Below are 13,747 nucleotides of genomic sequence, written 5' to 3' on the forward strand. Positions count from 1 at the left end.
AGCAGTACACACTAATCTGCATATTTTATTCATAATGCAAAGCATTGCCAGGAACTGCAGTGAGGCATTTATACCAGTATTATTAGACACAGATCACACACCTTGCTGACTAATGTGCATGCCTGACAGAAACGCAGGAAATAAGCTATGAAAAATATTGATTTGTGGCTTTTTGAGTCTTTGAGGCTTATTTTGGGTAAAGGATAACAGAAACAGTGCTTGTCAAATTATTAGGGCTTTCCAAGTTTTCTCAAGAATAATTTGCTGGGGAAGGATTTCAGACACTGTCGATAAAAAGACGCAAAAAAACTCACATAGAGTGAACATATGAGCAATAAATCTGGAAAATAACCAAACCATCCTATCTGCAAAGATCTCTGCTCTCTAAGAGGCATTTGTTTATTCTTTACATTTGTATACAAATATATATTTCGAGGTGTTGTGTTTATAGGCCCTATTTAAAATATGTAATTTTATTTACACATACTGTAATTATTCATTATACACTTATTTATACTTAGTTAATTTCTACGTATAATAGAATTTTTTTTACATATTTATTTTTTATTTTTTATAAGTTAACATTAGTTAATACAATATGAACTAAAATGTACAAACTATAAACAATTGTATTTTTATAAATTGACATTAGTCATGATTGATAAATACTTGAAAATTGTATTATACATTGTTAATGATATCTAATGCAAACCTTGTTGTAATATGTAACCCAGTAATTATCATAGTTGCAGTTTCCATGACCTCATATTAATTGAGACGTTTATTTCTACTTCTAGAAAAAAGTTTAAAGGTGATCAAAATAAGGCGATAAAATGGTGACTTGTCACTGCACTTAAAATAAACATATTCCCTTATGCATGCATGTACATTTTAAACTAACATCTTCATTTTGAGAAAAAAAGCTATAGGACATTTTATTTGTCATCTACCGAGCTATACAGTATAGTGCTTATTTGTTAGTGCTTTCTATTAAAAAATCTGCTCATCACTTTTGCAACGGTTCTATGGATGTTTTAAAGTTATAACAATTTTCACGATTTTCACATTTTCATGATTTCGCCTAGTGCCCCACAAACCCATGGGCTGGCCCTGCTTGAAACCTTCTGAAATGAGGCTGAGGTACAGATCTTAACATTTAGTGCTTTCCACTCCAAACGAGTGTATTCAATCCAAAAAACAAACCAAAAACATTTGACAAAAGATGATGACTAACAGTCTCTCTTATTCCGTCTTACAAGCTCATACACGCATAAAAATTATGACACACTCTTGTTGGTTGAGAAAGTCCAAAACAGGTGGAGACAAATATCTTTAGTCTGTTAAGTGCAGGCAGCACCAATAACAACACCCCCCCCCCCCCCCAAACTTTCTAGTGTCCCCATAATTCAAATTGCTTAAACATGTGTGTGTGTGTGTGTGTGTGTGAGACCAATTCATTGCAAAGAACTGACAAAAATGAAAGATTCATTTGTGATCGGACATCTTTAGTTCTGATTCAAAACTGGTATTAGTAAACACCGGGTACAAGGCATGGTGTAGCGGTGTAGCTTTTGTCAATAATGTAGCTTCGCTACTGAAAAGCTACTTGATTTAAAAACTAGTGAAGCTACCATCTCGCTACTCAGAAATGTAGTTAAGCTAATAACTTCGCTATTTATACTGCCCATCACTGCCCCCCTCCCTATCAGGTGTTTTTGGATGGGTGCTGGCTTCTGGATAGTGAAAATAGATATCAGTGTAGGATTTATGGTTCTTCGGGCACTTTGTTCAGGGTTATGTACAGGGATTTTACAAGAGCATGTCATAGCTTGCAAGAAGCAAGTGCAGACAACTGTTTTGTCATGTGGTCGAGTCTATGTTTGTGTGTACGCACATACACGCATAATTGTTTCCATGTTGACTGAAATTCCTTTAAAAATGCATTGTGTGTTACTAGATTGTAGCACTTAAGTAAAGTTTTTACAAAGTGACTGCTGTTCTCCTCACTGCCACTCTCTCTCTGTCTGTGTGTGTGTGTGTGTGTGTGTGTGTGTGTGTGTGTGTGTGTGTGTGTGTGTGTGTGTGTGTGTGGCCGGGTTTGGGTGGTTTACGAGGACATTTTTTTAGGTTACAAACTTGTAGTATTATGCTATAAATGTGGTTTATGAGGACATTTTTAGTGTCCCCATAATTCAAATAACTTAAAAAACACGCTAAACAATGTTTTATTGAAAATGTAAAAATGCAAAAAGGTTTTTGTGAGGGTTAGGGGTAGGGTTAGGGTTAGGGGATAGAATCTATAGTTCGTACAGTATAAAAATCATTATGTCTATGGAGAGTCCTCATAAGGATAGCCGCACCAACATATATGTGTGTGTGTGTGTGTGTGTGTGTGTGTAAACCAGTACCTGGCCCTGCCAGAGCAGGTTGGGGCAGTTCTTGTATTTACCTGCCAACTGCTTTAGCTCTGCCTCTTTTCTGTCATTTCCTGTATCAGGTTTGTGTGTGTGTGTGCATCAGGAGCTGGCGTCCCAGAGCATGTAGGGATTGCCAGGGGGCCTCTGTACTAAAATATTCACTTGGCGACTACCAGGACAACTCTAAAACCTAACTGGACCCTACTTAATAGCACACATCAAGCAATTTGTAACACGTGGCCCCTGGTACAAAGTCCTCTTTCTTTTTCTTTTACTTTCTCTCACTTTCTCTTCCTCTTCCCATCTTGTTTTCCCTCTGCCGGAGCTGTTGGATTACCTGTTCAGGTAAGTGAGAGGAATTAACTAGTCTGAGTATATTTACTGAAACAACTTTCACCTCAGTAGGAAAATACTGACCTTTGTTTGATAACCCTTTTACTTGTTGACTCAGCACAGCTGTGGATAAATGTTCTTTGTGTAGACAGCAACATGAGCTCTTTGCAGTCATAATGCCAGTGAAAATGTGTGTGTGTTTGCGCACATGCATGCATGGATACATTTGTGTGAGCATAACCAGTGGTGTATATGTTCAGATATTTACAGTATTAACAGCGAAAGTACAGATTAATCTATGTCATCATTATTTCTTGATGTCAGAATCAGTTTGTCACCAGTTTTGGCCATTACTGGCTGTTTATCTGGCAAACCCAACAGCCAGTCACCTGTCAGTGTGCAGACTTATTTGTGTGTGTGTGTGTGTGTGTGTGTGTGTGTGTGTGGGTGTGTGGTTTACGAGGGCATTTTTTTAGGTTACAAACTGGTAATTACAAGGGAATTATGCTATAAATGTGGTTTATGAGGACATTTCTAGTGTCCCCATAATTCAAATTGCCTAAAAAAACATACTAAACAATGTTTTTTTGAAAATGTAAAAATGCAGAAAGTTTTTTTGTGAGGGTTAGGTTTAGGGTTAGGGTTATGGGATAGAATCTATAGTTCGTACAGTATAAAAATCATTATGTCTACGGAGAGTCCTCATAAGAATAGCCACACCAACATGTGTGTGTGTGTGTGTGTGTGTGTGTGTGTATGTGTGTGGGCAGGTTTAAGTGGTTTACAAGGACTTTTTTTTAGGTTACAAACTGGTAATTACAAGGGTATTATGCTATAAATGTGGTTTATGAGGGCATTTCTAGTGTCCCCATAATTCAAATTGCTTAAAAAAAAAACATACTAAAAGATGTTTTTTTGAAAATGTAAAAATTCAGAAAGTTTTTTGTGAGGGTTAGGTTTAGGGGTAGGGGTAGGGGATAGAATCTATAGCTCGTACAGTATAAAAATCATTATGTCTATGGAGAGTCCTCATAATGATAGCTGCACCGACATGTGTGTGTGTGTGTGTGTGTGTGTGTGTGTGTTTTTGCTGTATTTGCTGTTAACTTATATCTTTATTGAATTGTGCCACATATTTGGCATGTCTTATTGTTATCAGTGATTCTATCAGTGGTATGACTTTATGCAGATTGTCAAACATAATGAGTCTTTACAACATGCCAGTTATCTAAAGAAGAGAAGTTTTAATAAAATGAGATGATGTAACGAATAGATGAGCTGATTCACCAGAACACCTGTGTGAACTTGTAGGGATCTGACTTTTTACCTCATACCAGATGCCACTTGATTGTATATTTTGTTATGTAATGCAATGCAATTTGTACATTTTAAGTGTGGTTTAAGTGTTCAGTTGTGTCCAAATATATGTTTGGGCCATTGAATGTCATTTAGATGTAGAATCAGTGGAACAAATAGATGACAAAAAGAGAAGGAGAAAGAGAGGGTGATGGAGAGCCTGAAGGAACAGGGCAAAAATGAATACAAAGGGGTTGAGGAGAAAGAAGATGCAGAGAAAAAGAAGGCAAATAAGAGGTGGTAAGAGGTAAGGAGAGGGGTTGGTAGAGAAATGGGGCAAAAATGGAAGGTGTGTGTGTGGGGGGGTGTGGGGGGTGCTATGTACATTTACATATGAGCACTTATGAAATTCTCTACATGCTATACTGGAGACTCTTTGATGTAAAGTTGTGATGTGCAGTTCAGTTTCCTTCTACAACATAGCAGAAATATACTGTCTCATTTCACACATTGGTGTTTGTCTAAAAAGTCTCTTAAGAGATACAATATACAGTATGTTTCATTGTTTGTTATTGTTGGCCCTTTTTTCTTGTCTGAATTTATCTCACGCTCTGAAATGCACAGAACACCCTCTCACGCTTTCACTCCTGTCATATCTTTGTGTTATTCTTGTGTGTAACTATGCTCATTAATAACCGTAATTTCCATTGTATAGTCATTATACGTGCATTAATCACTGGCTTTATTGTAGGGCATTATTCATTAGCTATAGGACTTAACAGTTGAATGGTTAAATCAAAGGGGAGCCCCAAGGCTTCTTGTTTGGTCTGATTCTTTGTTCTAAGTTCACGCTGTAAACAGTAGGCATCCAGAGACTCAGGAATGCTGCGGAACATACTTCTAAAACATGTCTGAACAAAGCATGAAGTCAAAGACAGATCCTCAGCAGGACTGAGAGCGAAAGATCCACCCTGGGCTTTTTTCTCCAAGTGTTGTCTTTTTAAGGAATGCCTATATTTTACAAAAACACTGGTGGTACCTCAAGGCAGAGATGTCTTATATAATTACTGAATATAGTTTCTTACTGTAACATATAAATCATAACTTGAATAATGATTGTTTTTGTTTGTTTTAAGTAATACAGAAATTGTGTCAGAACAAATATACCAAGGAGGTCAGTAATACCTGAAGAAAACTAACCATTAGCATTCCCACCTCAATGGCAGTTCCCCCCATTGTTGCAGACAGTTAAAAGTATACGTCCATCTCACGCTGAAAATCAGTCACCGGCAAAACTTCTATAATATAATAAAATATACGATGTATATGTTGCTTGCAAAACAATGTTATTTTGTCATAATATACAGCTACATTTGAATGGCTTTCAATGGAAAAATAACTTTTTGCATCTACTAGCAGAGACTAACTTCCCATGCTAACCAGCCAAACTGTGACCCCTTGGTATATACACATGTGGAATTTGCTTGGATGTTAGATGCCAGGTACTAGTTGTCACAGTGACACTGTGGAAAAATAATTAAATACAGGAACAACAAAATGTGCTCAAAATTTAAGTGTTGTAAGTTGTAAATATGGTTGAATCCTAAACATCTACTTGGAGTTTGAAAGAGAAAAGAGGGAGAAATAGACATATTGTGTTTGAGTTTGCATTAATTTCTTCATTATTGCATTGCTGTGCACTTTGTTTGATGGGAAAGATATAAAAGTGCTGACCCATACACACACACAGAAGACAATTTTTAACCGAAGCTGTTAAGGAAAAGGCTGATTAGGCAGAGAGTTATACCATTATAAAACTGTTAACACACACTACATTCCATTACTTGTACACATGCAAAGTCAATAAAGCCATTTATTTTCAGTATTTCTTATTATGTCATTAAACATTGATCCCAATTGATCTGAGATCAAAAAAGCTGAACTCTGTGCATGGTGTGTGTGTGTGTGTGTGTGTGTGTGTGTGTGTGCACGAGTGTGTGCAGCTTTCCTTTGATTGTGCAGTTGAATATCATTAACACTTTCTTGATTTAAAGTAATATTTATGCAGTAAATTATGTGTAATTTGTCATGTTCACATTCTGCATTCATGGCGCTATAGTGCTAACACGCTATATGCGGCCATTATATGCACCAGTTACACTCTGTTATTGTAATTTATGATGACACTGATACTACAGCAAATAGGCAGAATTAAGAAAAAAGAATGATAAGAGTCAAAACTCATTGTGTGAATGGCTTTACGCTGCAGATGACACATGAATTAAGCAGCATATCAAACAACAGAATGAATGTGAATTTAAGAGTATTTAAGAAGATTTGATTTCTTTTGTAGACTAATTAATAAAAAAATCACATGACATGTTCTTGAAAAAAATGTCTCTATGCAACGGTAGTATAGAGGTGGGTAAGTCTGCCCAAGCTCGCTTACTCTGCATGCTGGTGTGTTCATGGTGACTGAGCACCAGGTCACACCAGTGGCAGTAAGAAGGTGTTTAGCTAGTTTTGCTAAAATTTCACGCTGGCGAACTGTTACGAACCAATGAAACTAACTCAAAACACCTTTGTTTTGGCCAGATTTTGTTCGAAATAATGTCACACCCGTTAATTTTTTCATTTCTTATGAAGTAAACCGGAGCTATTAGTATGTACTTACCACCATTTTCCTCTGGGCTAATGGTTACTTAGGAAGCAATATTATCTCCCCAGTGAGAGTTGAGGGAAGGAGTGTAAAATAGCACAAGCAGCCATTAGAAAGTCCTGTCATTCTGTTTGTTTTGAACAATGGATTTTTCGCTAGAACTGCCTTTGTATACAGGAAGACAAAAGAAAATGGAATATTTAAATTAAATGAATGCCTCGGGGTAAAAGTGTTTGTGTGTGTGTGTGTATGTGTGTGTGTGTACATGTTTATACTACATTGTGGGGTAAAAATGTCCCACAAGGATAGTAAAACCTGAGATCACCTACCTAGTGGGGCCCAGCCAGCAGTCCCCACAAGGGAAATGGCTTATTAAACATACTAAATTATGTTTTTTTGAAAATGTAAAAATGCAAAAATGTTTCTGTGAGGGTTAGGTTTAGGGGTAGGGTTAGGGTTGGGGATAGAAATTATCGTTAGAGCTGCATAAAATCCATAAAATGCATGGAAGTATATGGAGAGTCCCCACAATGATATAAAAACAAGTTTGTGTGTGTGTGTGTGTGTGTGTGTGTGTGTGTGTGTGTGTGTGTGTGTGTGTGTGTGTGTGTGTGTGTGTGTGGGTGTGTGTGTGCGTGCGCGTGCTCTTCAAGCTCAGATCAGATTACAAAGTGGAGGACAGTAAAACTATTCTTATTAATTTACCTGCAATGCACTGTGATTCATTAAATTAACAACAAAAATGGAGGTCATATTTAAACACAATACACAGAAATGGATAGAGACAGTGTGTACATATTGTGTGTTCAGTGGTTTTGATAGTGATTGTCCTTGGTGAGACACAGTGCAGAGAGATGTTTATGGCTGTAATAACAATATGCTCCCATTGTGTCTGTACACACTCATACTCGCATGTAATTGTTCTGTGTGTAATACAACAGGTGTGGTGATTCACTCTAGTCTTACATAAGAGCACCATGACCAATGGACTTCATTGATTAGATAAACTTTAAGCTTGTCTAAAAGGAGTGCACGTTAACCCAGCCACTCGTAATTACACAATCGCGTTTCTTTTTCTGTAATTTGACTTATTTTGGTTTTATACCGAGTTATATATGATATTAGATATAAGATGTCTTATCCCCTAACCCTCAACCTTATCCTCACACAATGCTTTTTGCTTTTTTTTTTTTTTTTGTTACATTTTCATTAATAGATTATTCAGTATGTTTATTAAATGTACAGTACATCATGGGGGCTGTTGGCTAGTCCTCACAATGCAGGTGATTTCAGGTTTTACCGGTCCCTACTATGATGTCACACACTTTTTTACTTTACTATATGTGACTATCTATGGGGACTTCTAGATGTTTTTATATAAAGCTAATTATAAATATTACAGACTAACCCTAACCATACCCCTAAAATTAAACTCAGAAAAGAGAGCCTTGAATGAAGCCAAGCAGAATTGTCAGACTGAGATTGTAATAGACAAAACTACATAGTTGAATTTTCTGAATGTAAATGATGCTTGCCGTAGCAAAACTCGAGTGTCACTAAACTTGCCTTACTGCCCCAAGTATAAAGAGGCCACCCCCTTTTGTCTATGATTTTCTGCTCCAGAAAAATAAGCCCTCTGCTCCTTGTTAAGGCTATGGGCTTTTTTTGCCGTTTTTGATCCGCTGGGGAATATTATTTATTTACCTGTACACAAAAATTATTTCACACCTCTCCTCTTTAAGCCGGTCAATTTGACACATCATTTATGGGTGTATGACAAATGTGTGGGACAAGTTATGAGCAGAAGTTTTGGTGGAAGAAGAATTGGGGTAGGGAATTTTGTAAAATCCCAAAACGAAGATCAGAGCAATAGTAATAGTGGCACCTGCTAAACAAGCATTACCAATTGTGGTTCGAAACAGCTACCGATCCCCAACATGAGCCTCTGAAAAACTTTTAGAAAATGCTAGATAGTTGGTTGTTGTCTGTGTGACCATGCTAAAAAAACTTCCACTGAATGACAGGATCAAATTCCAATCTTATTATTTTTACTGCAAACTACTATATTAAATGACTGATCTATTTTTTTCTCTTAAACTGGGTTTATTATGAACCTCAGGTGCTATGTGAATATGTATTCAGTGGAATTTAAAAAGAGTTTTGAATCAGTCGGATATTCATCCTTCTGCCATCTCAGCAGAATACAAATAGAATAAAAGCAATGAGTAATGGGCAGAAAATAAAAATGTCCGCTGCCCTCATTTTAAACTGTGTATGTGTCTTTGTGTGTGTGCGACTCGCCTTTCCAGCAAACACAGTGAACAAGATTATCATGTGAACACACCTATTGGCCATAAATGACTCTCAGATCCTTTTCTTTTTTTGTGTGCTCCTCCCATGCAGGTGGATGGTTTAAAACGCAACCTGATCCAACAAAGCCTTCCAACCACAAAGAATCACCACCTCTGTAGTTGCACTACAACCATCTTCACCATATCTACCATTTAACAATGAGTGATCAGGAAGAGCCGGGTACCGTGGCATTGCCCATTTGTGGTGCCACAGGAGGCACTCCTACCTCACCTCCTTCTGACCTATGTCACATCTGTGGACAGCGCCACCTACAAGAGGAGAACCATGAATACACCTATAAGGACGAGGTGGATGATGACCTCATGTGCCACATCTGCCTTCAGCCATTGATCCGACCCCTGGACACACCCTGCGGACACACCTACTGCCAAGAGTGTCTGACAAACTTCCTGCTGGAGAGTGACTTCTGCCCTGTGGACCGCATCCCACTGATGCTGCAGACCTGCCGTAAGTCCAGTCTGCTGGTCCACAAACTGTTGGACAAGCTGAAGGTGTCCTGCCCATTTACTGAGCACTGCACTGAAGAGCTATCCCGTGGAGAACTGGAGGGACACATCAGGAGCAGGTGAATAAATCACTCTTAGAGCCGGCTTTGATGTGAAAGTAGTGATCTTAACAAGATTTGAGCTTCTGTTAATGACATTTGGGCTGGTGTCAAATAAGTTTAGAGGATGACCACTTGAGACGCACAATGTGATTTAGCCAAGTAGGACATATTCCTGGATCAGCCTCCTATGTTGGTCCTGGAACAACATTCCCTGCTGAAAAGGTCAGCTTAGGCCAGCATTAATTACCAGTTTGTTTTTATGCTGGTTAGTGCTACTTTGGTACAGGTATAGCAGATGGACCAGAATCGCCATGCTTTTAACCAGCAAAACTTGGCTGGTGAAGGTGGTCGACCAAAGATGTCTTGCTGGTTAATGTAGTTAACAAGTCTAGTGGGGACACCAGTACACTACCATCCCATATTGGGGTTCAGAATCCACAGCACATTATATGCTGGTAACCAGCAATTTTCCCTAACCCAAACGTAGCCTATGCCTACAATCAGAGGGAAATAATAAGTTGATAAAATTGTTGTTCAAACCCCTATGCCCAGCACTAAGCCTGTCCCTAACCATCAACCAAACCCTAAAATCTGATTGGTTGATAGAAATGTTGTTTCCAGGACCGACAAAGATGTTGATCCAGATCACACTACGTAGCTTGCTGCACAATACTGTAACAGTTGCCAGAGGACTGCACCAGAGTCACCTAACATCTGTGATTTTTAAGAAGGTTTTCCAGACAATTGATTTGATTTGAATAATATTTTCAGTAAATAGTCATCTTCAAACCCTGCTGAAAAGGCCAGCATAGCTGGTGACCAGATGTTGGGTTTTGGATTCTGGTCTACAAAATGAGATTCTGGTGTGCTGGTTTCCCCACCAAGCTTTTTAACTCAGTTAACCAGTTAGATCAACAAGCTTAATCAGAAAAGCAATGCTGGCTGACCAGCTTCACCAGCTAAGTTTTGCTTGTAATCACCCTGGTACAGCACAGTTTAAGGTATTGAATTTGATAAGCAAGTTTGATTTGTCTGCTTGCATAGCAATTGTTTAATATGACTGTTATACTGATAAATTGAATTCAGACTTCGGTATCTCATTGGCATTCATGAGACTCTCTTTATTCATTGCCATTCATAAAAGACTCTTGTCAGTGATTCTCCACAAAAGAAGACATGTCAAGCACATTTATTGCTGTATGCACTTGTTTGTTTGTTTATTTCTGAATATTCTTTTTGTTCTTCGCTCCTCAGAGGTAGAAACCTCAAAGTGACCTCTATTGAACAGATTAAGATATCTTCCACCTCAGTGCCTTTGGGGGACTATATGCTAACTAATGCTTTTCATTGGAACGCTCTTTCACTCTCTTCATTTTCAGGATGGTAGAGTCTCTCTTGTTTCAATGGACTGTGTCTGAGTCATTAGCGCGCCACAGGCCTGAGGGCCTCAGTTGAAATTAATTGCATTTTGTTACTTGCTTTAATGGAAAGTTTCCCTCTCATTTAAAATTCCACTTACGGAAATATAATCAACTTGCCCTTTTCCACACTCAACCCAAAAAAACAAAACAAAAAAAAAAAAACACTTGCTCCATTCTATTCCTCCTTTCCCCTCCCACATCCCCTCTTTCTCCTTTTAAAGCTTGGCTCTTGGGTTGTCAGTTCATCTTTCTTTGTCTTTCTCTTCCGCTCCCTTCTTTCTCCAATGTGGTTTGGAAGCTGGTTGTTATAGTTGGTCCAGGACTTTAAAGTGGGACATCGTTCAGAATGATATGGGAATTAAGAGGAACAAGCACTTATGAGGACCAGCCAAAGACTGAGATATGTAAGAATGGCCTAATTTGCTTCTTCTTCTTTCTTTCTTTCTTTTTTTTTTTTTTTTTTGTTGTTGTTGTGAGGACTGTTTGCTTGTGTCATCTGACTTTTTACTGCATACAAAGTTCCACTTGAATTCATGCATATAAATTTCATAACTAAAAAGCATCTTTCAGGGCCAGCTGCTACAGATTGTGTTTGTTTCACAGCATTTGTGGTCATGTGATTTTAAAGTGTGAGGCTTCCTTCACACTGGTGACTCATAACAGTGGGTTGAGAGGATCTGGTGTGTTTAGTAAGCTTTTGATGGCTGCTTGTGGAATCTTTGATGTTTTATATTTCTGCTTGATATTTGTGTGCTTTGGAGCTGTTTGTGACTTAGTTTTGTATAATATGTAAAGGTTTGTGTCTTGCTTTTTGTCTGTGCCAGCTTACGTTTGTGTTTGCATTCAAGCATGTCAAAATGCACTTTGTCAGTGTGCCTAAGTGTATGCTTGTGTCTGCATGTCTTTGGTGGTGCATGGACTTTCCTGGGATCATGGTTTTAATCAGGGTGGGAGGAGAATGTAATGCCTCAGGCTGTTCTTGGGCTCTCTTACAAGCACATTCAGTATTTATGGTACAACGCTCTTTATTGTCACTAGATCATATTGTTTGATTGAACTGCTGTAAAATTTGGGACCTATGAACCATTTTTGTTTGATTATGTAACCATGTAATTTATTATCTGTTTTGAGAATGATTGGAAGATATAGTTGGAACAATAATAAGGCTATAGCTGGGAAGTAGAGTGTGGTTGCTCAAAATGGATACTCCTGACTAAGTTAATATCCATCCATCCATCCCGTCAACCAACTCACCATCCATCCATCCATCCATCCCACCAACCAATTTACCATTTATCCCACCAACCAACTCGCCATCCATCCATCCATCCATCCAATCAACCAACTCACCACCCATCTATCCATCCATCCATTGTCTACCCCCCACCCAGGCACACACATAAACACACTCACACCCCTCTTCATGACTGAATGAACTGTTAATCTGCCAAGGGGGTGGTCTTCACCACATGCTCTACCTTGAGGCATAAGGACAATGATAGATGGACCACCCAAGCCTGTATCTCCCCCTATCTCCAGTCTCTGATGGTTTGCCCCAACTCTCTCTCTCTCTTTCTGTAGAGCATGCTGCAGTATAAGTCAGCGGCTGTGTTGCTGTACTCACATATATTCTCTCTCTATCTATCTCTCTCTCACATTCACAGCAGCGTGTGGGCTTGTGAGCATAAATCCTCTTACACTTGGATGATGCCCAGAACAGATTAGACGGCAACGCAACCATTGCATCCGACCAGTGTGCCAGCGAATGCTGCTCTCTGCCTCCTCTTCTCCCTCTACCTCACCCCTCTCTTTTCTTCTCCGCCTTGGCTGCCTTCACTCCAGCGCACCTGCCTCCTCTTCTTCTTGAGTCTTTTTCATCCTGCGCTCTGCTCTCCTCTGTTGGCAGTGCTCCCAGTCCTACCTCTCTACTCTATCTCTGCTGCTGCTGTTCTTTCTGTCTGCTGCTGAGATGACCGGGCTAAAAGACTGAGGGAGGCAAGAACAGAAAGACAACAAAAGAAAGGAAAGTGGAGGGACAGAGGAACAAGAAGAAGAGGAAGAATAGATTCTATACTTGAAGATAAGGAGGGAGGGGGGTCAGTACGGTCTAGAAGTGGAGGAGGAAAGGACAAAGAGGAAGAGGGACAGGAAAAACTGCATTCAGCCCAGAGAAAGAGAGTGAAAACAAAAGAAAGAGAGAAGGAACAGGAGGAGCCCTGGAGAGAGGGGGTCATGAAGGCTCTGCTGCTGTTGGTTCTGCCCTGGCTAAGTCCAGCAAACTACACTGACAATGTGGGCAACCTGCACATCCTCTACTCAGAACTGTGAGTAACACACACATCAGCTCACTGCAGTATGAGTGTGTGTTTGTCCTGTGTGAGTTGGAGCCATATGTACAGTCTGATCTCCTAGTTCTATCCAGGACAGTCGCACTGTACCCCATCCCATCCAGCACTGCAATGTGAGCAGCTGGTTGGTTGTGTGTGTCGGGGCGGGTTTAGGTGGTTTACGAGGACATTTTTTTAGGTTACAAACTGGTAATTACAAGGGTATTATGCTATAAATGTGGACATTTCTAGTGTCCCCATAATTCAAATCGCTTAAAATACATACTCAATGACCTGCATTAATCCCATATTATACATCTTAATCCCGTTTTTCTTTTTTTTAATCTAAACAGATGCATGCATTTGTGCAAGCA

The 13,747-nt window shown here is 39.1% G+C and overlaps 1 protein-coding gene across 6 annotated transcripts in view; it reads left to right on the forward strand.

Moving 5' to 3' along the window:
• The first annotated feature begins 2,514 nt into the window (after positions 1-2,514).
• Positions 2,515-13,747, forward strand: part of lnx1 (ligand of numb-protein X 1) — a 56,887-nt gene continuing 45,654 nt past the window's right edge. For 3 of the 6 annotated variants that reach the window (XM_051645340.1, XM_051645342.1, XM_051645341.1), the window contains exons 1-2: positions 2,515-2,762; positions 9,109-9,643. In XM_051645340.1, the coding sequence (XP_051501300.1) occupies positions 9,216-9,643 (428 nt within the window). In that variant the 5' untranslated portion in view covers positions 2,515-2,762; positions 9,109-9,215. Of the gene's footprint in view, positions 2,763-9,108; positions 9,644-11,325; positions 11,451-12,697; positions 13,371-13,747 lie in introns of those variants that run through there. The other 3 variants (XM_051645343.1, XM_051645344.1, XM_051645345.1) reach the window with 2 other exon arrangements.

Source organism: Myxocyprinus asiaticus, chromosome 19, assembly GCF_019703515.2.
Source record: "Myxocyprinus asiaticus isolate MX2 ecotype Aquarium Trade chromosome 19, UBuf_Myxa_2, whole genome shotgun sequence".
In the NCBI taxonomy this organism is placed as follows: domain Eukaryota; kingdom Metazoa; phylum Chordata; class Actinopteri; order Cypriniformes; family Catostomidae; genus Myxocyprinus; species Myxocyprinus asiaticus.